This window comes from Pseudonaja textilis, chromosome 14, assembly GCF_049901715.1.
Source record: "Pseudonaja textilis isolate UNSWEBS1 chromosome 14, rPseTex1.2, whole genome shotgun sequence".
NCBI lineage: Eukaryota > Metazoa > Chordata > Lepidosauria > Squamata > Elapidae > Pseudonaja > Pseudonaja textilis.
In genome coordinates this window covers 7,367,357-7,387,234 of record NC_142003.1, presented here as the reverse complement: position 1 = coordinate 7,387,234, position 19,878 = coordinate 7,367,357, and the positions used below count along the sequence as shown (strand labels likewise).

The 19,878-nt window shown below is 45.0% G+C and overlaps 1 protein-coding gene across 5 annotated transcripts in view; it reads right to left on the bottom strand.

Moving 5' to 3' along the window:
- The window catches only part of SNX29 (sorting nexin 29), a 180,314-nt gene that overhangs the window by 54,192 nt on the left and 106,244 nt on the right, over window positions 1–19,878 (bottom strand). For 3 of the 5 annotated variants that reach the window (XM_087912359.1, XM_026704236.2, XM_087912357.1), the window contains one exon: window positions 17,870–18,009. The exons of 1 other annotated variant lie outside the window; for it this stretch is intronic. In XM_087912359.1, coding sequence (XP_087768485.1) covers window positions 17,870–18,009 — 140 coding nt within the window. Of the gene's footprint in view, window positions 1–15,818; window positions 15,975–17,869; window positions 18,010–19,878 lie in introns of those variants that run through there. One more of the 5 variants, XM_087912358.1, reaches the window with a different exon arrangement.

Below are 19,878 nucleotides of genomic sequence, written 5' to 3'. Positions count from 1 at the left end.
TAAAATCCAAGCCTGGTGCAGTAAGCTATTTAAGAAGGGACGCAGTGGCTCAGCGGCTAAGACGCTGAGCTTGTCGATCAGAAAGGTTGGCAGTTGGAATATGCAGAATTTTACAATACAAGGAGAATAGAATTATATAGCATATATAATATATTATTATATTATAATTATGGGATGGATTTAGGATGATAATATGAATTGTTATAAGATAAATCAATTTAAAAATATGGAATATCTCGCATAACATGAATGAATAATGGTATAGTCAAATGATTGATTAACAATGACAATAAATATCTGATATTAGAAATATCTGTTTGATAATATGAGAATATATACAAAGAATTGTAAGTGAGGACTATGGAGAAGATGCACAAAAAATTTGTAACCAACTGACACACTATATGTATGTAATTGGAAGATGGCTTTATGTATTTATGTTTTGTCTGTGTATGTTTGTCTACAAATAAAAAACTTCTTTGGGAAAAAAAAGAAAGGTCGGCAGTTCGGCGGTTCGAATCCCAAGCATGCATAACGGAGTGAGCTCCCCTTACTTGTCCCAGCTTCTGCCAACCTAGCAGTTCAAAAGCATGTAAAAATGCAAGAAGAAAAATAGGGACCACTTTGGCAGGAAGAGAACAGCGTTCTGTGCGCCTTTGGCGTTTGGTCATGCCTGCCACAGGACCGCGGAGACGTCTTCGGACAGCGCTGGTTCTTCTTTGGCTTTGTCATGGAGATGAGCAGCGCCCCCTAGAGCCAGAAACGACTAGCACGGATGTGTGAGGGGAACCTTTACTTTTAAGCTGTTCAACTCCATACAGAACTCCATAGTCCTTGAAATGCTGTATGGCACAGAAATCTCTAGGGTGATTGTGGGAGGCAGTTTTCAGATACATCTCTGGAAAAATCACCTTTTTTGTTCCACACAAATAGAATCACTGAGCAGAGAAGCTTCTGGTGGTTTTCACGTATAGATTATCGTTGACACAGCGGCAAGGTTTGAAGAAACCCCAAAGACAGACGTGTCTTGAATTAATTATAAACAGAATATTCCTTCAGCAGAGTCCCCAGAGACACAATCAACGTCTCTCTCTCCAAAATTTGTTTTTTTGTAAGTTGAAATGGCAACTTTTGAAAAGTTACAAAAAACAAACCAGGAAAAGCCTATAAAAAATATGGTGTTAATATTCTCACAATGTGATTCAAGACCTTGTGAGATTCTTAAGTCATCCTGCATGATACCAAGATAATCAACTTTCCACCAACATGGTGAGAGAAAATCTTTCTGTAAACAATGAAATAGATATGCATGGTTTCACGCCAACACATTAATGCATTTTTCAAGAATCGAAAGCGTTTTTGGAAGAGGCTTCCAATTTCATGCAATCTACCCAACGCAGTTTTCCCCGTGAAGGTTTGAACTTGAGCAACAAAGCAGAATATATTCTGCATTCTTCTCATCTAACAACAAAATCGACGTGTTTCTAGTGGGACTAGGGAGTTTCTGTGTGAGAAGGGAGAGCTGCTTGTCTCCAGAAGTTATGGGTGCTGCAAACAACGGAGGTTTTGAAAGAAGAGATTGGACAACCATTTGTCTGCAAGTTGGACTAGAAGATTTCCAAGATCCCTTCCATTCTGTTATTCTGTTATTTCTAAAATGTCTCATTTTCTGTTAAGATTGCCGGAAAGGTGGCTGTGATGAGTACATTTAATAGATTCTGAAGGCCAACAGGACCACAAAAGGTCGACTTGTTCAAAGTTCCTGCAGAACGGGAAAGAATAGACTGCAGCTGCTTCTTGGGAGCCAACATCTTCCTTCAATTTTTACTGCTGTTTCTGACAGCTGAGACTGATGGCTGTTTAGAAGTTTTTCTTATTAAAACTCAAAGAAAAGAGAGGAGCTGCATTTGTTCTTCTAAGAAACGAGGAGAAGACAGTCTCCGTAGGACTCCTCCTCCTCCTCCTCTTCCTCCTCCTGCTTTTTCTCCCCTTTCTCCTTGTTCTCTTCATCTTTCTGCTTCTCCTTCTCCCATTTCTCCTTCTCTTTCTCCCCTTCTCTCGTTCTCCTCTTTCTCCTCCTGCTTTTTCTCCTCTTTCTCCTCCTCATTCTCGTCCTCTTTCTGCTTCTCATTTCTCCTTCTCTTTCTCGTCCTTCTCTTTCTCCCTCTCTTCTGTCTCATTCTCTTTTTCCTCCTCTCTCCCTCCTTTCTTCTCTTCCTTTTTCCTCCTTCTCCTTCTTCTCCTCTTCCTCCTCCTCCTCTTCTTCTGTTGTCTCCTCCTTCCTCCTTCTCCTCCTCTTCCTCCTCCTCCTCTTCCTCTTTCTCCTCCTCCTCCTGTCATTTCTTCCTCCTCCCCCTCCTCTTTCTCCTTCTCCTCCTCTTCTGTCATCTCCTCCTCTCCCTTTCTCCTCCTCCTCCTCCTCCTCCTCCTCCTCCTCCTCCTCCTCCTCCTCCTCCTCCTCCATCTTCATTAAAAGCTCATGACTGACAGCCTGTTTCTTCAGAATCTGCCAAACGTTTGCAGCCAAATGTGTTCATGGCACAGAGTCAGGTCCTTGTTCTGAAAACAAAGAATTCTTCATTGAGCGTCACTATATTTAAGCGCAAGCAGCACATTGCTGCTCACATTCTCCTGTCAGCTTGGGGAAATCTTTGGAGGCGAAAATCCCACCCGTCCTTTGGTTGTTGACCAGAGTGAGTGGGGAGAAGCTTGGTTTTCCAGTTGAAGGTGGAAGGCAGGTGGAGGCATCTGCTCAGCTTTGGAAGGTACATTGGTTTCACAGAAAGCAGGTCCTCCACTTGGCTTCGGCTACTGCAAGCTGAGGTAGAACTTTCTGCGCCATCCATTCCCAAGTCAGATTTCATGGCTGGCATTTCAGTTCTCCTCTTCCTCTGAAACATTCAGAGCATGTGGGTATCTCAGTCTCTCCTCTGACGGGTGAAATTGACCGTGTGCTACAACTTTCACCCCATTTTCCACCTTCCCTCCCTGGGGAAAAAGAAGGTAGAAATGATAGCCCATCACACAGGAATCTCAAGACCTCTTTCACCTGCATTCTCACCTTATTCCCTACAGCCCAACTTAAGTGTTGACTTTGGCCATCACCTTTCAGTAGAAGGATTAAAGAAGAAAGGCAAAAAAGGACAGATATGAGTTTTTGGAGCATTGGGTAGATGGCTTCCAAGGCTAACTCAAAGGTGATTTTTCAAAGAGCAGGTGGATTGTGTTTTTTAACCCAAGAAGGTGAAGAGGTTTTGCCTCTCGTCCAAGAAGCTTCATCAGTTCAATCCTTCCACCACCACCCACCACTATTCAGCCAGAATTGACGAAGCTTCTTGGATGAGAAGTGAAACGTCTTCAGGGAAAAAACATCGTCCAGTCGCCTTTTGAAAAAGCATCTTTGAGATAACCATGATCTGGATGACCGAGAATCTGGTTTCCCCGTTGACTTCACTTGTCAGAAGACCTCAAAAAGGGAATCACATGACACTGTGACGGTCATATATCTGAGTCACTCGTCAGGTAGTACCTTACCTAACATTGGACACACTGTATAACAGGATAAATAATAGATGTAGAGATTAGGGTTGAATAATGAAAGAAGATCAACAGAATAAAAATAAATACAGAGATAGGGAAATATCATAGGTTGGTATTCAGAAAGTTCTGACCAGTTCTGGAGAACCAGTAGTGGAAATTTTGAGTAGTTTGGAGAACCAGCAAATCCCGCCTCTGACTGGCCCCGCCAACCCCATCTCTTCTCTGCTTCCCATTGAGTCCCAGCTGATCGGCTGGGTCTTCTTTTGTTACCCTGCATAGGAGAATGGAGCTGGAAAGCAGGTTGGGGGGGTGGGGAGGGAATGGGGATTTTGCAGTAGCCTTCCCCTGCCACGCCCACCAAGCCCACCAAGCCACGTCCACAGAACTGGTAATAAAAAATGTTGAATCCCACCACTGGGAAAGAATAAACAATGTAAGAAATATTATTATTGAACTGTATGTGAACATAGTGTGAAATGCACAAAAAAAGAACTGCAATAGTGTACTATGGTAGAATTAAACAAATAGTAGTTATAATTCGGATGTATAACACAATGTGGTCAAAAGAGATTATGCTGTATGACGTGGTGGCTCAGTGGCTAAGACGCTGAGCTTGTCGATCAGAAAGGTCAGCAGTTCGGCGGTTCGAATCCCTAGCGCCGCATAAAGGAATGAGTTCCAGTTACTTCTGCCAACCTAGCAGTTTGAAAGCATGTTAAGGAATGCAAGTAGAAAAATAGGGGCCACTTTGGTGGAAAGGGAATAAGCGTTACGTGCGCCTTCGGCGTTTAGCCATGCCGGCCACAGGACCATGGAGACGTCTTTGGACAGCACTGGCTCTTCGGCTTTGTAACAGGGATGAGCACCACCCCCCTATAGCCAGAAACAACTACCATGTATGTGTGAGGGGAACCTTTACCTTAACCTTACCTGTATAACTTAACTACCTGTATAACGTATTTCATAAGTTCTGGGTGATTCATCACTGGAAGTTTTTCAAGAAAAGACTGGACACCCACCTGTCTGAAAGGGTCTCCTGCTTGAGCAGGGGGTTGGACTGGATGACCTCCAAGGTCCCTTCCAGCTCTATTCTGAATTGACTGAGCCATGATCACTTGCAATTCTAAACATATTTGCAACTGAGTGATTCAAAAGCACCTCGTTTGCCATCCCACGCCGAGATTACATTTTATTGGGGAAATCTATATTCATTTTCTTCCCTTTTTCCTTTTTTTTTTAGTAAAATGCTACCAGCCGCGTTGTGGAGGTTTTCTTCCAGGAGTTTTCCCAGGGGATTATTTCTAACTGTGACTCTTTTTATTTTTTTCCTTCCCCAAAATAACAGATGCCTCCAGGACTGCTGCGGTTCTCAAAACTAAATTTGACATCTTCGGCGGGGGGGAAAAAAAAAAAAAAGGAAGAAGTTTGGGTAGCGTTTGCCAATTTTTCTTGTTCCGTCGTCCAGCCAGAGTTAAAATTATTCTTGGCTGGCGTGTTTATTCAACGTTTCTGAAATTAGAGACTGCGCTCTTAATATTCTCCCCTCCCGCTCCCCCGCCTCATAGTCCGCTGCCTGCCTGCTGTAAAAATTTGTTTGCAGGTTCCGTGGCAAGCCAGTTTTTGCTACGAGTGAATCCGCCTTCCTCGTTGACGGCACAAAAAAGTATTACGGCAACAAGGTTATCCGAGGCCTTGGCTAATAAAAGTTACTCTGCAGTTTTAGCAAGCATTTATAATAATTAAAACCCCCATATTCTCTAAGAACTCATTTGCTGTAATAGTAATTCTGTTTCCCCCCACCTGCTTAAATATTCTCTACTTAAAGGACTCTCTAAAGTTGTGGATAGCGTTTCCAATAACTTTAATGGGCTTTGGGTAAACTTTCTAATTAACCCTAAAGAAGAAAGATACACTGGGCTTATTTTATTTTAGTAAATGTTAGCCAGGGAAAAACTCTTTAACGTCCCAGAGACCAATTTCTGTACCGCTTTTGCTAATCCCGCTGAGAGCCCTTTGCTGAACCTGCGCTTGATGGTTTAGCTTTTGCAATCGGTTACTTATGTGAAAACCGTGGACCGAGCTGGGCGATCAGGAAAACCAACTGACTGCCAGTAAGGTGGACCTGAATGTGGGGGGGCCCTTGATGTGTTCTGAGCTGCCTTGTTTTCTTGCAGGCTTTTTATTGGGTAACATCAGCAGCCCTGATGATGCACGAGCTAGCACAGATGGTGTTACCTAGTTGGGTGATGAAACGTCTGCAAGAAAACAGCCACGCTTGAGGGAGCACCTACGATCCCATAGTTTCTCCTGGCTCTTCCTCTCCGCCAACCCGACTCCCTTCTAGCACTGAGGATGGTACTTAGTTGGGTAAGGAAAGGTCTGCAAGGAAACCAAGCTCAGAGAGTACTAGCTGTCAGCTATGATTCCAAAGCTGACGCTAGCAGCCCCATAAACCTTCTTGTTCTCTTCTCCCACAAACCCAACTTCCTTTCTAGCATGATGTTACTTAGTTGGGTAATGAAACATCCGCAAGAAAATGGCCAAGTTCAGAGAGCACCAAGGATCCCACAATCATCTTTCCTTCCTTCCTTCCTTCCTTCCTTCCTTCCTTCCTTCCTTCCTTCCTTCCTTCCTTCCTTCTTTCTTTCTTTCTTTCTTTCTTTCTTTCCTTCCTTCCTTCCTTCCCTTCCCTTCCCTTCCTCCTCCTCCCTCCCCATCCTATCCCATTCTAGCACTGATGTTACCTACTTGGGTAATGAAACATCTGCAAGAAAACGGCCAAGTTCAGAGAGCACCAAGGATCCCACAATCATCTTTCCTTCCTTCCTTCCTTCTTTCTTTCTTTCTTTCTTTCTTTCTTTCTTTCTTTCTTTCTTTCTTTCTTTCTTTCTTTCTTTCTTTCTTTCTTTCTTTCTTTCTTCCTTCCTTCCTTCCTTCCTTCCTTCCTTCCTTCCTTCCTTCCTTCCCTTCCCTTCCCTTCCTTCCCTTCCTCCTCCTCCCTCCCCATCCTATCCCATTCTAGCACTGATGTTACCTACTTGGGTAATGAAACATCTGCAAGAAAACGCCAAGTTCAGAGAGCACCAAGGATCCCACAATCATCTTTCCTTCCCTTCCTTCCTTCTTTCTTTCTTTCTTTCTTTCTTTCTTTCTTTCTTTCTTTCTTTCTTTCTTTCTTTCTTTCTTTCTTTCTTTCTTTCTTTCTTTCTTTCCTTCCTTCCTTCCTTCCTTCCTTCCTTCCTTCCTTCCTTCCTTCCTTCCTTCCTTCCTTCCCTTCCCTTCCCTTCCCTTCCTCCTCCTCCCTCCCCATCCTATCCCATTCCAGCACTGATGTTACCTACTTGGCTAATGAAACATTTGCAAGAAAACGGCCAAGCTCAGAGAGCACCGAGGACCCCACAAAGCACCATTAAACTACTGAACATCGATGATGTTACCTAGTTGGGTAATGAAACATCTGCAAAAAAAGCCACCGAGGTCAGAGAGCACCGAGGACCTTACAGTTCGACCCTGAGTTACAAATATTCTATTCTATAGAGTAGCTATCCATCAGCTTGATTAAAGCAGTACCCATCATACATTCGCTTACATATCTTACAACACAATACAATTTTACACTAAGAATTGTTGCTACTTCATTTCTCTTAATGGCATCAATTAAAGGAGTCCGGCATGCAATTCCAAGACTACACAAAGCCTTCGGATTCTGCCCTCCACAACCCTTCCACAGAGTGGTTAAATTGCAACTCTTTTTTTTTTTTTTTAATGAAACCAAAAGAGAAAATTATGAAATACCCGGGAGTGATCGAATTACCTATTTCATTAATTTAATATTAATGAAACGACTTGGGGAGCCACTGTATTAACTTCTTCATTAATTTCCATCTGAATGAAAATTAAATTACATCAAATCAAATTTAGATTTGGGTTCACTTGCTTTGGGGAGTAGCCACACCAATGTCACGTGCTAAATTATTCCACCTTCTGAATAAGACGCTATTTGCAATGTGCTTAATTTCAATATCTAGCTCAAAATTCACAACACGTTGGGCAATGGCTAAATCAAGCTTTGATGGAGGAAAAGAGAGAAGGGGTGGGGGAAGGGGAAGGATAGAATCAAGATCACATGAAGTCCTAGTACTGCTTTACAAAGCCTTACTAAGACCACACTTGAAATAGGGTCTCCAGTGCTGTTCACCGCACTACAAAAAAGATGTTGAGGCTCTAGAAAAAGTGCAGAGAAGAGCAACCAGGATGATTAGAGGGCTGGAGGCTAACACATATGAAGAACGGTTGCAAGAACTGGGCCTGGCTAGTCTAGGGAAGAGAAGGACCAGGGGAGACATGAGAACAGCCTTCCAATATTTGAGGGGCTGCCACAGAGAGGAGGAGGGGGTCAAGCTATTTTCCAAGGCAACTGAAGGCCAGACAAGGAACAATAGATGGAAACCAGAAATAAGGAGAAATTTTCTGACAGGGAGAACAATCAACCGATGGAACAGAAGTTGCCTTCGGAAGTTGTGGGAGCTTCATCACTGGAGGCTTTCAAGAAGAGACCAAACTGCCATCTGACAGAAAGGGTGTAGGGTCTCCCGCTTGGGGAGGGGGGGGTGGACTAGATGACCAAGTTCCCTTCCAACTCTGTTAATCTGTCATCTGTAAGTTTTATAGTCAACATGGGGTCTGTGGAGAAGAGAACAAGAAGGATTATGGGGCTGCTAGTGCTCTCTGAGCTTGGTTTCCTTGCAGACCTTTCATTACCTAACTAGGTGCCATCATCAGTGGTAGAAGAGAGTCGGGTTGGTGGAGAGAGGAAGAGGTGGAGGACTATGGGGTTCATTCCCCAATGAAGAGGGTACGTTACCAAGTAGAGAATTTCTAATATTAGCAATTTAAAAATGCATCCGTAGCTCTGTTGTTTCCCCCTCCTTGGAAGGAGGAAAGAGAAACTGTTGAAAAGCTTATTTGGAAACACATAACATGGGTTATAAGCAGGGGTGGGATTCAAAAATTTTCACTACTGGTTCTGTGGATGTGGCTTGGTGGTCGTGGCAGAGGAAGGTTACTGCAAAATCCCCCTTCCCTCCCCACCCCACTAACCTGCTTTCCAGCTCCATTCTCCTGTGCAGGGCAACCAAAGGAGACCCAGCCTATCAGCTGAGACTCAATGGGAGGCAGGGAATAGATGGGGTTGGCAGGGCCAGTCAGAAGTGGGATTTGCTGGTTCTCCATACTACTCAAAATTTCCACTACAGGTTCTCCAGAACTGGTCAGAACCTTCTGAATACCAACCTATGATATTTCCCTATCTCTGTGTTTATTTTTATTCTGTTGATCTTCTTTCATTATTCAACCCTAATCTCTACATCTATTATTTATCCTGTTATACAGTGTGTCCGATGTTAGGTAAGGTACTACCACCTGATCAGCTGGGACTCAGGAGACAGAGAATAGATGGGATTTGCCGGTTCTCCAAACTACTCAAAATTTCCACTACCGGTTCTGGAGAACCGGTCAGAACCGGCTGAATACCACCTCTGGTTATGAGCAATCATCACAGCAAGCTGGACTATCTAACTTTGACTAGGCCAAATTGTAAAAACAAGTTATTTTTTTGACGGTTGCTGCAATCCCGTTTTGCGACCTTCGGACATGCCAGGTCAATGCGGGGAAGAGAGATTCCCCTCACAACCGGGTGACTAATTTATCAGCTGCAGCGATGCCCTTCAGGAAAGTGAATCGTCAAGGAAGGCAGGGAAATGCTGCCAAACTGACTTGAACGAACGCCTCCCTTAGCAACAGCAACACTGGTTCTCTGTCGTGGTTGTATGCCGAGGACTCCCTGTCTCGCCGTTGTGCTAATACAAATGTCATTGTAAATCATAGAGGCTTCCAAATTGAATAGCTTCCCAATTGCAGCATTTTGGATAACGAGGTGGAAACCTTCGAGTATGCTATAAACATTTAATTTTAATGCTCTCACCCAAAAGATCTTCTTTGTCCCATTAAATTCGACAGTTGAAGCTTTCTTTGGTGGCCAGGATTGCTACAGTGAGTAAGTTTTCACTCTACTCTAAACAATCCCTCCGAATATTTTTTGGAATCCAAATTCAACTCTCTGTCTTGATGATACTCCCACTGGTATAACTTCATCTGTCATGAACTAATAGAAATAGTGCCCCGAGCTTATTCATTTTGAAGGCTTACTGAGAGGAGCGGGAGGAGCTGGCATTCTATCTTAAATCTTGAACTATCTCCAATTATCTCTATCTGGTAAGGGGATACAGGTAAGTCCTCGGCTTATGGCCACAACGGAGCCCAAAACATCAGTTGCTAAAGGGAGACTGGTTAAGCGAGTTCTGGCCCCATCCCTGCATCGGATGCAGGACCCTCGTCTGAATCCTCCCCAGACTCCCGGACTGGGCCCCGTTCTTCCCCACTGTCCGATTCCGCTGCCATCTGCACAGGCTGCTTGGCGAACCACAACAGACACAGCAACCGTCATAAATAAATGTGATTGCCAAGTTTCCGAATTTTGATCAGGTGACCAATATTGTAAGTGTGAAAAACAAAGGTCCTTTTTTGTGTACTGTTGTTACTTTGAATGGTCACTAAATGAACAGTTGTAAATAGAGGACTACCTGTTTCGGGATTCCAGCAGCCGCTCTAATTAAATCGTGATTCTCGAGCCCAACTTCAAAAAACTTCAAAGGGATTTATTAGAGGCGACCTACCGGCCCTGCCCTGTATGAAGCCAACTCTGGCATATGTAATTTACAGTCACCTGTGACCCTGTTTCCCCCCCTCCCCCCTGGGTGTGTCATAAATCAGATTCTCCAACTGAGCACATTCATGGGCTGGGTTTCATCATTCACGTTCTCCAACTAAATATATTCCCGGGCGAAAGCTCTGGTAGTTTAGTTACAATCTTTTAAAGATAAAGAGTAGGAATGTACTTTCGCTTCCAAACTACTGCACTGCTCCTCCAGATTTCCCTCCTCCCCTCTCCTTTTTTTTTATGGCAACTACTAAAACAGGCATAGGAATGTTTTACGAGTGGACAACCTGTACACAATCCTGCACATCCCCTTGGCTGAAGAAGCTTTCCATAGGCAGGGCAACCAAAGTGTTCTGCTTTTAAACTTTTAGTTTAGTAGCTAATCCACAGCAATAGAAGAAGTGGCCATGTCCTGCCCTTGGAAATTTCCCCGGCCTTTACACATCTCACAAGACGTTGGAATCCCCCCCCCTTTTTTTTTTAATGGGCCTTGGACAACTAGCAATTTTATTTCAGAAACTCTGGGCAAGGTGTCTTAGGGATTTTATGCCTTTTTTAATAGTTAGGGATTGATGGATTTTATTCTGCTGTTATTTCATTGTTTTGTACACTGTCTTGAGTGTTGGGAGAAGGTGGCATAAAAGTGGGTGGAAATAAAATAAAAATGACTTTGGTGCTTTATTTTACACTGGTGAACAAACTTGTATGTAGTAACTTTGGGTAAATTAAATTTCCTTCCTTCCTTCCTTCCTTCCTTCCTTCCTTCCTTCCTTCCTTCCTTCCTTCCTTCCTTCCTTCCTTCCTTCCTTTCCTTCCTTCCTTCCCTTCCTCCCTCCCTTCCTTCCTTTCCTTCCTTCCTTCCCTTCCTCCCTTCCTTTCTTCATCCCTTCCACCTTCCTTCTTTCCCTTCCTCCCTTTCTCCATCCCTTCCACCTTCGTCCCTCCCTTTCTTTCCTTTCTCCATCCCCTCCACCTTCCTTCCTTCCTTCCTCCCTCCCTTTCTCCATCCCTTCCACCTTCCTTCTTTCCCTTCTTCCCTTTCTCCATCCCCTCCACCTTCCTTCCTTCCTCCCTTCCTTTCTCCATCCCTTCCACCTACCTTCTTTCCCTTCTTCCCTTTCTCCATCCCTTCCACCTTCGTCCCTCCCTTTCTTTCCTTTCTCCGTCCCCTCCACCCTTCCTTCCTTCCTCCCTTCCTTTCTCCATCCCCTCCACCTTCCTTCCTTCCCTTCCTCCCTTCCTTTCTCCATCCCTTCCACCTTCGTCCCTCCCTTTCTTTCCTTTCTCCATCCCCTCCACCCTTCCTTCCTTCCTTCCTTCCTTCCTTCCTTCCCTCCCTCCCTTCCTTTCTCCATCCCCTCCACCTTCCTTCCTTCCCTTCCTCCCCTTCTCCATCCCTTCCACCTTCCTCCCTCCCTTTCTTTCCTTTCTCCGTCCCCTCCACCCTTCCTTCCTTCCTTCCTCCTTCCCTCCCTCCCTCCTAAATTCTTTGCTTCCTAGCTTGCTCTGCTCCATTCTACTCTGCCTTCTCTCCTTCCCTCCCTCCCTCGCTCCTTCCCTCCCTGTTGGATTGACCTCTGAATTAACTGACCGTTGCCCAGAGTGTCTATAACTTTTGAGTGTAGACATCTATCAACATCTGCAGAAGGAACAGAGAGATGGCAATTCCACAGATGTTGCTAAGTTACCATTCCCAAATGTCTCAATAGGGGCCATGCTAGCTGGCATTCCTGGGTGTGGTGGTTCAGGCAACATCTGTAGGATCACACATTGTCCTTCCACTGCCTGCTTTTTGCTCTCCAATCCAGAAGTGCTCTGCATTGCAGCGATTTTATTCTACCCAACCTTTAATAATGCGCAAACAATTGCGGGCTGGCCATAGAGAAAGAAGCAATTTACACAGATATCTCCCGGCTTTAACGGCTTATAAATATTTTAGAAGGAGAAGCATGTTTTGTTTGCTAGACAGGTATAATCTAAAGTGGTGAAGAGAAAACACGGTATTGTCTCCTATAACAAATTGATCAAATGTAAGGAGACTAAAGGCGTTTCATAAAATAATAGCGCACATCTAACTCGCAAACCGTTACTGAACGCGGAGTACGTTACCATCAGAAGAGAAAAAAACATTTTTGGGGGGAATCCTTTTGGATACCTTTCTGGAAATGAGAAAAGTAGCTTTTGACTAAATATCCAAGAAGCAAAGGAAGACAGAAAAATATAGTAGATATTTTCCCAGATGCAGAGAAGAGCATAAGGATGATGAGAGGCCTGGAGGCTAACCCAGATGATAAACAAAGAGGCTTTTTTAAAAAAAAAAAAAACCAACCCTTTGGACTTTCTCTGTTTTCGTACTCATCCATCTAATAAACAAAAGGGATGAGGGCTGTTTTGATAGCAGTCTTCCAATGTCTCAGGGGCTGCCCCAAAGAAGAGGGAGTCAAGCTATTCTCCGAAGCCCCTGAGGGCAGGACAAGAAGCAACGGGTGGAAACTCATCGAAGAGAGAAGCAACTTTGAACTGAGGAGAAATTTAATTGTGACAACAATTTTATCAGTGGAAACTTGTCTCCAGGAGTTGTAGATGCTCAGTGGAGGTCTCCAAGAAGAGTTTGGACGACGATTGGTTTCAAATGGTCGAAGGTCTCCTGCCTCAGCAGGGACTAGAAGACTTCTTCCAACTCTGTAATTCTGTATTCTGAATGTGGGAGGACACAGTGAAGAAGAGAAAAGGTCTAGAACCGTGATGGCGAACCTATGGCACGCGAGCCCGTTAAACTTACTTGCACTGCGCATGGGAGCACCTCCCAGCTGATTTTCAGCCTGTTGGAGGCCATTTTTGCCCTCCCAGAGGCTCGAGGGAAAGCCTCTGCAGCCTCGGGAGGCCGAAAAACAGCCCTTCCAGAAATATCAGAAGTGCCCAAACGGGCCCTTTTTCAGCCTCCCGAGGCTGCAGAGGCTTTCCTTGGAGGGCAAAAATGGCCTCCCCTGGGCTCCAGAAGCCCTCCGGAGGCTGAAAACAGGCACTTCCGGTATTTCTGGAAGGCCCATTTTTCAGCCTCCCGAGGCTGCAGAGGCTTCCCTCGAGCCTCCAGGAGGGCGAAAATGGCCTCAAATGGGGGAAGAAAAATCAGCTGGGAGGCGCGCGCATGCGCAGTGCAGGTGTTCTGCCTCATGCACGGGGGGGGTGGCAGGGCGCATTGCATTGTGGGTGCCAGCATGCGCGCACTTTTGGCCCACCACAACAAAAAGGTTTGCCATCCCTGGTCTAGAAGAACAAGTCTGCAGAACACAGCGGCATCCACCATGTTTAACGCAAGAAAACAGGATTAGAAGACGTCCAACATCCCCTTCCAGCTCTGTTATTCTGTCAGTTTCTTGGCTGCGCTCTCTCCAACCTTCCTGTGAACCTTGGAGCCATGACTCTAAAACTTTCCTTACCTGCCTTCTCAGATCCTTCTAGAACGATGTTTCAGCTAAAACCCCTCGGGTTTCAAAGAGCTGACCTGACTACTTTCTCAGCATTTCGACCTCTGGCTCTGGAATTGCTTTGGAATTTGCTTTCTGGCTGCTAGTGAGACCCGAGGCTGTTTAAAGACCAGGCAATTAACTTCTCATGAATGTTAATGGATAGGTTTGGGCCATGGGTTGAGCTTTTTCGGCGAGTGTGAGGGGAGCCCTTATTAAAGAACGGATTCAGCCAGTAGCTGCGGGGGCCTTCGGGGCAAGGAGAACAGCCTCAAAATCGGAGCCGCCTGCGGAAAAGCTTCTCCCAATTTGCTGCCAAATCGGGTGGACGTAATGGAAGAAGAAGAAGAAAAATGGCAAGGTATATGAAAACACACCGAGCGTGTTGCGCAAAACCTGGCCATTAGAACGAAGCATAATGTGTGTTTGGTTTCTTTCTGGACAGTGTATTCTGCAAAATGAGCAGGGGCGCCTGCTAACCGTAATTCATGGTTTATGTGTTGCACGAACTCAAGCGTACAGAATCACAAAAAGCTTCATAATGACTCCTTTCCACCGTATTGCTTAAGGTTACCTTAAAATCGTTATCAGGGGAAGAAAGTGGGAAGGGGAAGGGAAGAAAAAGAGAGAGGGAAGGGACGAGGAAGGGAAGGGACGAGGAAGGGAAGGGGAAGAGATGAGGAAGGGAAGGAAAAGGAAGGGGAGGAAGGAAAGGGACGAGGAAGGGAAGGGGAGGAGAAGGGAGGGGAGGAGAGGGGAGGAGAAGGGAGGGAGGAGAGGAGAGGGAAGGAAGGGAAGGGAAGGGAAGGAAAGGAAGGAAGGAAGGGAAAGGAAAGGGAAGGGAAGGGAAAGGAAGGGAAGGGAAGGGATGAGGAGGGGAAGGGGAGGAAAAGGGAGGGGAGGAGAGGAAAGGAAAGGAAAGGAAAGGAAAGGAAAGAAAGGGAAGGAAGGGAAGGAAAGGAAAGGGAAGGAAGGAAGGGAAGGGAAGGGAAGGGAAGGGAAGGGAAGGGAAGGAAGGAAGGAAAGGGATGAGGAGGGGAAGGGGAGGAGAAGGGAGGCGAGGGGAGGGGAGGAGAGGAAAGGAAAGGAAAGGAAAGGGAAGGGAAGGGAAGGGAAGGGAAGGAAAAGGAGGGGGGAAGGAAAGGGATGAGGAAGAGAAGGGGAGGGAAGGGGAACGAAAAGAAAGGAAGGGAAAGGAATGGAAGTGAAGGAGAAGAGAGGAGAAAGGGAAGGGATAAGGAAAGGAAAGGAAGAGAAAGGAAAGGAAGGGAAAGGAAGAGGAAGGGAAGTCTGGGTTGGCTATACTGTCCAAATAATTTAATGCACAACTGAAAATGATTAACAGGTTAAATCAATACAAGGAAATTAATGCAGTGTCCTTCCTCCTAAAGCTTTTGTGGAATAATCCCTAGAAGGGAATATATAAAGAAAAAGAAAAGAAAAACAACCCATCCTCGAAGAAATGACAGGCAAAACCCTTTTAGGGCCCTAGTCTTCTCTTGCCATACCCCATCTTTGGACTTCACTGACGAACTTAGAAGGTGTGGTGTCAAGTACAGTGTCTCTCCACCTTAGTAATTTTTAAGAAGAGCAGACTTTAACTCCCAGAATTCCCCAGCCACACATGACAACCCTGGGTTACAAACCTTGCATCAATACCGAGAAACAGACTGGGATCCAGAGACGTTCATGGTTACTCATGATCTTCTCCCCCAGTGAGAGAGAAAATCCTAGCCAATATTGGAAGGGCGTGAAGTGTGTTGATCTAAGTGGAAACCGTTGGTCAGAGAAAGCTGACATTAAAAAAAAACAATGAATCCATGTCATTGTCCAGGTTGCAATGAGGAGTGGTGCTATGGTGGTGGCCTAGAGGTGGAGCTCTCGCCTCACGATCAGGGGGCTGTGAGTTCGATCCTAGGTAGAGACCGATATTTCTCTCTCCAGGCACAATGAGAATATATCTGCCGAACAAAACTCCGCAATGGCAACAGGAAGGGCATCCGGCCAGTAAACACCCTGCTAGCTCCATTCCGTTGACCAAACTCCACATTGCAAAGGATTATGGGGGTTCTTAAACAATGAGGATGAGCAGGTTGATGAGCAGGTTGCAATGACAAGCCCAGAATATCAAAAGCATGGATAAGCCTGAGTTAAAAGCTGTCATATTTTTCGGTTAAGATTCTTTCAGGCTGAAGAAACAAAAAAGAGACACGCTGAGATTTAAAAGAGAACTGGCAAATGGGTATTTTCCACAAAAAAATCAGGACGTAAGATATTGAGAGCCAGCTCGTTAAAAAAGAAAGAAAGAAAGAAAGAAAACAACCCAGCTTCAAACATTCGGATATTTGTATTTTGCTCCGCTATAAAATGAAAACTCATATGTGAACATCTTGAAGATGATGGAAGTTCCTTTGCCAGAAAACACCAGCTGACGGGTGCTAAGAAATGCATCTTGAAACACGCTTCCCTGTCCTTTCTGCAGGAGTTAAACTTCTGTTTCTACAGGCTGCCTTCAAAACAGGAACCTTCCCCATCCTTCAGCCAAATGGTTTTGCCTGCTCTTAATGGGCTACCTGGAACAAAGTGTTCCAATTAAACAGGGGAAGAGGTGAGGGTTTTCACCTTGGTGTAACTTATTCCAAGTGACTGTCCACTAGATTTATGGCTCACCTTTCCTCCTGGTAACCTGTGGTAGCCTGGTTGGCTTAAAACCATTAATCACTTGGAAGATAAAAAAAAAAAAACCCACAAATTTATTAAGCATGCAAATAGCTACGGTATGCAGGTAATCAATTGTCGAACGACAGTAATTGGGACCAGAATTTTCCATCGTTAAGCAATGCGGTCATAAAGCAGAACCTCGTTGCTTAGCAACAATAATCCCTGCCATCAATTTTGCCATCGTTGAGGGAATGCCGTAGTGAGGGAACTTCCCAGCTTGTCATATCCAAAACTAGTAATGTTGTGGTTCACCGGCAGCCGGTGCAGACGGCAGCGGAATCGGACAGTGGGGAAGAACAGGGACCAGTCTGGGAGTCTGGGGAGGACTCGGATGAGAGTCCTGCAACCGATGCAGAGATGGGGCCAGGACCATCTGGGAGAGGGGTGATGCCTCTGGAGCCTTCGGAGTCTGGCAGCAGCGAGGCAGAGGAACAAGGGGAGGTGGTTGCTCCTCCACTAAGGGATAAAGAGAATGCAAAGGTAGACAAACCTTTGCAGGAAGCAAAGTCATTTGTTCTGTTCAGATTAATCCTTGAAGCTCTGTGTCGACTTTGGACTTCGGTTGGTTTTTTTACAGTTAATTTAGCACTTGGCAGCAATTCAAAGGAGAGAAAGGTGGGTGCTTATCTTGAGGGACTATTTGGGACACATTACCGGCTGGGAATAAAAATAATTCCCAGCGTTAAAATAAAACAGGAGTTGTTTTAACTAAGCATTTAACTCTCTACCAGCTTGTAGAGAAGGCTTCAAATCATAAGATGCAGTTGTGGGATGTTTCCTTAATGCCCCACAGTGATTCACTTAACATTTGAAGGGCAAAGAAGAACGTAAGCCTCCCTGAAATGACACGACGTTTTGCTTGGCAACACAACACTTAGTGACCGAGTTACCAGTTTCAATTGTGGTCGCTAAGTGAGGATGACTTCTACAATCCAAGATGGGAGGTACAAACTTTCCATTTCACAGTGTCCATGGAAAAAGAGGATGTTCCCACATTCCTGAAGTTGTGGGATTGTTTCCAACACCGTTCCTCCAAACGGAGAGCTCCTTTTTCCCCCTCTTTTACATTTCTATTCATCGCTAAAAGACCTATTTACTGCTATCAATGCAATCCAATCGCACTTCAAATGAAGTAGCGCCATTGTCATTGCTTTTAAGCTCCCTTCTCTCTCTCAAAAAACATTTAAACCTTTTTTGTGCTGAATGAAGGATGCTTCTTAAATCACACTCCAAGTTGTGACAACCTCACAGAAGTCCTCCTCAAAGGTGGTTTCTTTTTTCCCCACTTTATAAATTAAGGAAGAACGTAAAATACCACTCAACGCCCATTAAAAACAATCAATCTTTCTCGAGAGATACTCACACGAAAAAGGGCATCAGTTGGATGAGAGTCTCTTTTTTGGGGTTGGCGATAAATTCTGGCAGAGCCTGGATGACTTTGTTCATCACGTTTCTTAAGTAGCTTTGCAACTGCTTCCGTCGTTCCTCCACGAACTTTGCATCCTAAGGGAAGGGAGGAGAGAGGCCTGAATTCACCCGGCTTGGCAAGTTAAAATCATTAACGCTAACATGCGCGTCCAGGTACGAGCCAAAAAGGCTCCCCTGGAGACGAAGTGGCAATCACAGGGCCCCAGGCAGCCTACAGAAGTCCAGACGTTCTGAATTGCAACTACCGATATCCCTCCTTACTGGTCACTGAGAGTTGTCATTCAACAACAGCTAGAGCAGGGGTGTCAAACTCAATTTCATTGAGGGCCGCATCAGGGTTGTGTTTGACCTCAAGGAGCATGGCTAGCTCGATGTCACTCGTGTCAGGGGGGCAACTGTGGTGGCCAAGTACTAAGGCAGAATTTCCTTCAGACCCTCCTTCCCTCTCATTATAATCTTCCTTCCTTCCTTCCTTCCTTCCTTCCTTCCTTCCTTCCTTCCTTCCTTCCTTCCTTCCTTCCTTCCTCCTTCCTTCCTTCCTTCCTCCTTCCTTCCTTCCTTCCTTTTCCTTCCCTCTTCCTCTCCTTTCTTCTTCCTTCTCTTCTTTCTTTCTTTTTCCTCCATTGCTCTCTTCCCATCTTTCTCTTTGTCTTCCCTCTTTCCCTTTCTCCTTTCCTGTCCCTTCTTCCATGCTCCAATGCAAAAGGGGGAACATTTCTCCTTTCGTTTTGTTTTTATAATCTCCTTCCTTCCTTCCTTCCTTCCTTCCTTCCTTCCTTCCTTCCTTCCTTCCTTCCTTCCTTCCTTCCTTCCTTTCTTTTCCTTCCCTCTTCCTTTTCCTTTCTTCTTCCTCCCTCCTTCTTCCCTCTTTCCTTCTTTTTCCTTCCTTGCTCTCTTCCCATCTTTCTCTTTGTCTTCCCTCTTTCCCTTTCTCCTTTCCTGTCCCTTCTTCCATGCTCCAATGCAAAAGGGGAAGAAATATTTATTCTTTCATTTTGTTTTTAAGTTTGTTTGGCTAGCCCCTCTACCAGTGAAAATGGAGTGCTGGGGGAAGGGCTCCGTTTTCGCTGGCAGAGAGGCACCATGCCAGTGGGGTGGGATTCAATTTTTTTTTTTTTACTACCGGTTCTGTGGGCGTGGCTTGGTGGGCGTGGCAGGGGAAGGAGGGTACTGTAAAATCACCAGGCAGAGGTGATATTTGCCAGTTCTCTGAACTACTCAAAATTTCCACTACTGGTTCTCCAGAACTGGTCAGAACCTGCTGAATTCACCACCTCTGACCAGATCGTCAAAACTGTGAAACTGAGCTTGGAATCTGAGCCTCTTTTCCAGGTCGGTCATCATTTCAAACAGTAGTTAAGCAATTAGTTGTAAGGCTACCTATTACAACCACTGATAGGAAGAAAGGTGGCACAGCGAGTTAACAAAAACTCTGTTGGTTTGGAAAAGTTTCTCCTAGAAACAGCCCCTGTCCTTACCTTTCAAAATCAATTTCGCTCCAAACTTTATTTAAAAAAAAACAAAAAAACACCACAGTGAACCACGCTATCCAGCCGTGGGCTACGCTTACATTGGCACAAACTAGGGCACCGCCATTAATACGAGCCTCTCCCAATTGAGTTCTTCAGTTCCTCTGCTTTGCAGCGTATCAGAACCAAGAAATCTCTGGAAAGAAGCCCAAGGATGGAGAAAGTGCTGGTAGACCAGCTTAAGGAAAGTTTTTTTTAAAAAAAAAATAATTTGCAGAACTGACTCTGCGTTTCTGACGGATTTCTGCTGGCAGTTGCACAGATGACTTTGGAGAAGTTAGCCGGAGGCAATGATGGTTATATAAACAAAGGCATGATTTAAAACCTGGGTAACACCAAAAGCCCGAGGATAAAACTCACACCGGCTCCTCCCAAATTGATTATGGCAGTCTTCCTCCATCTCAGCAATTTTTAA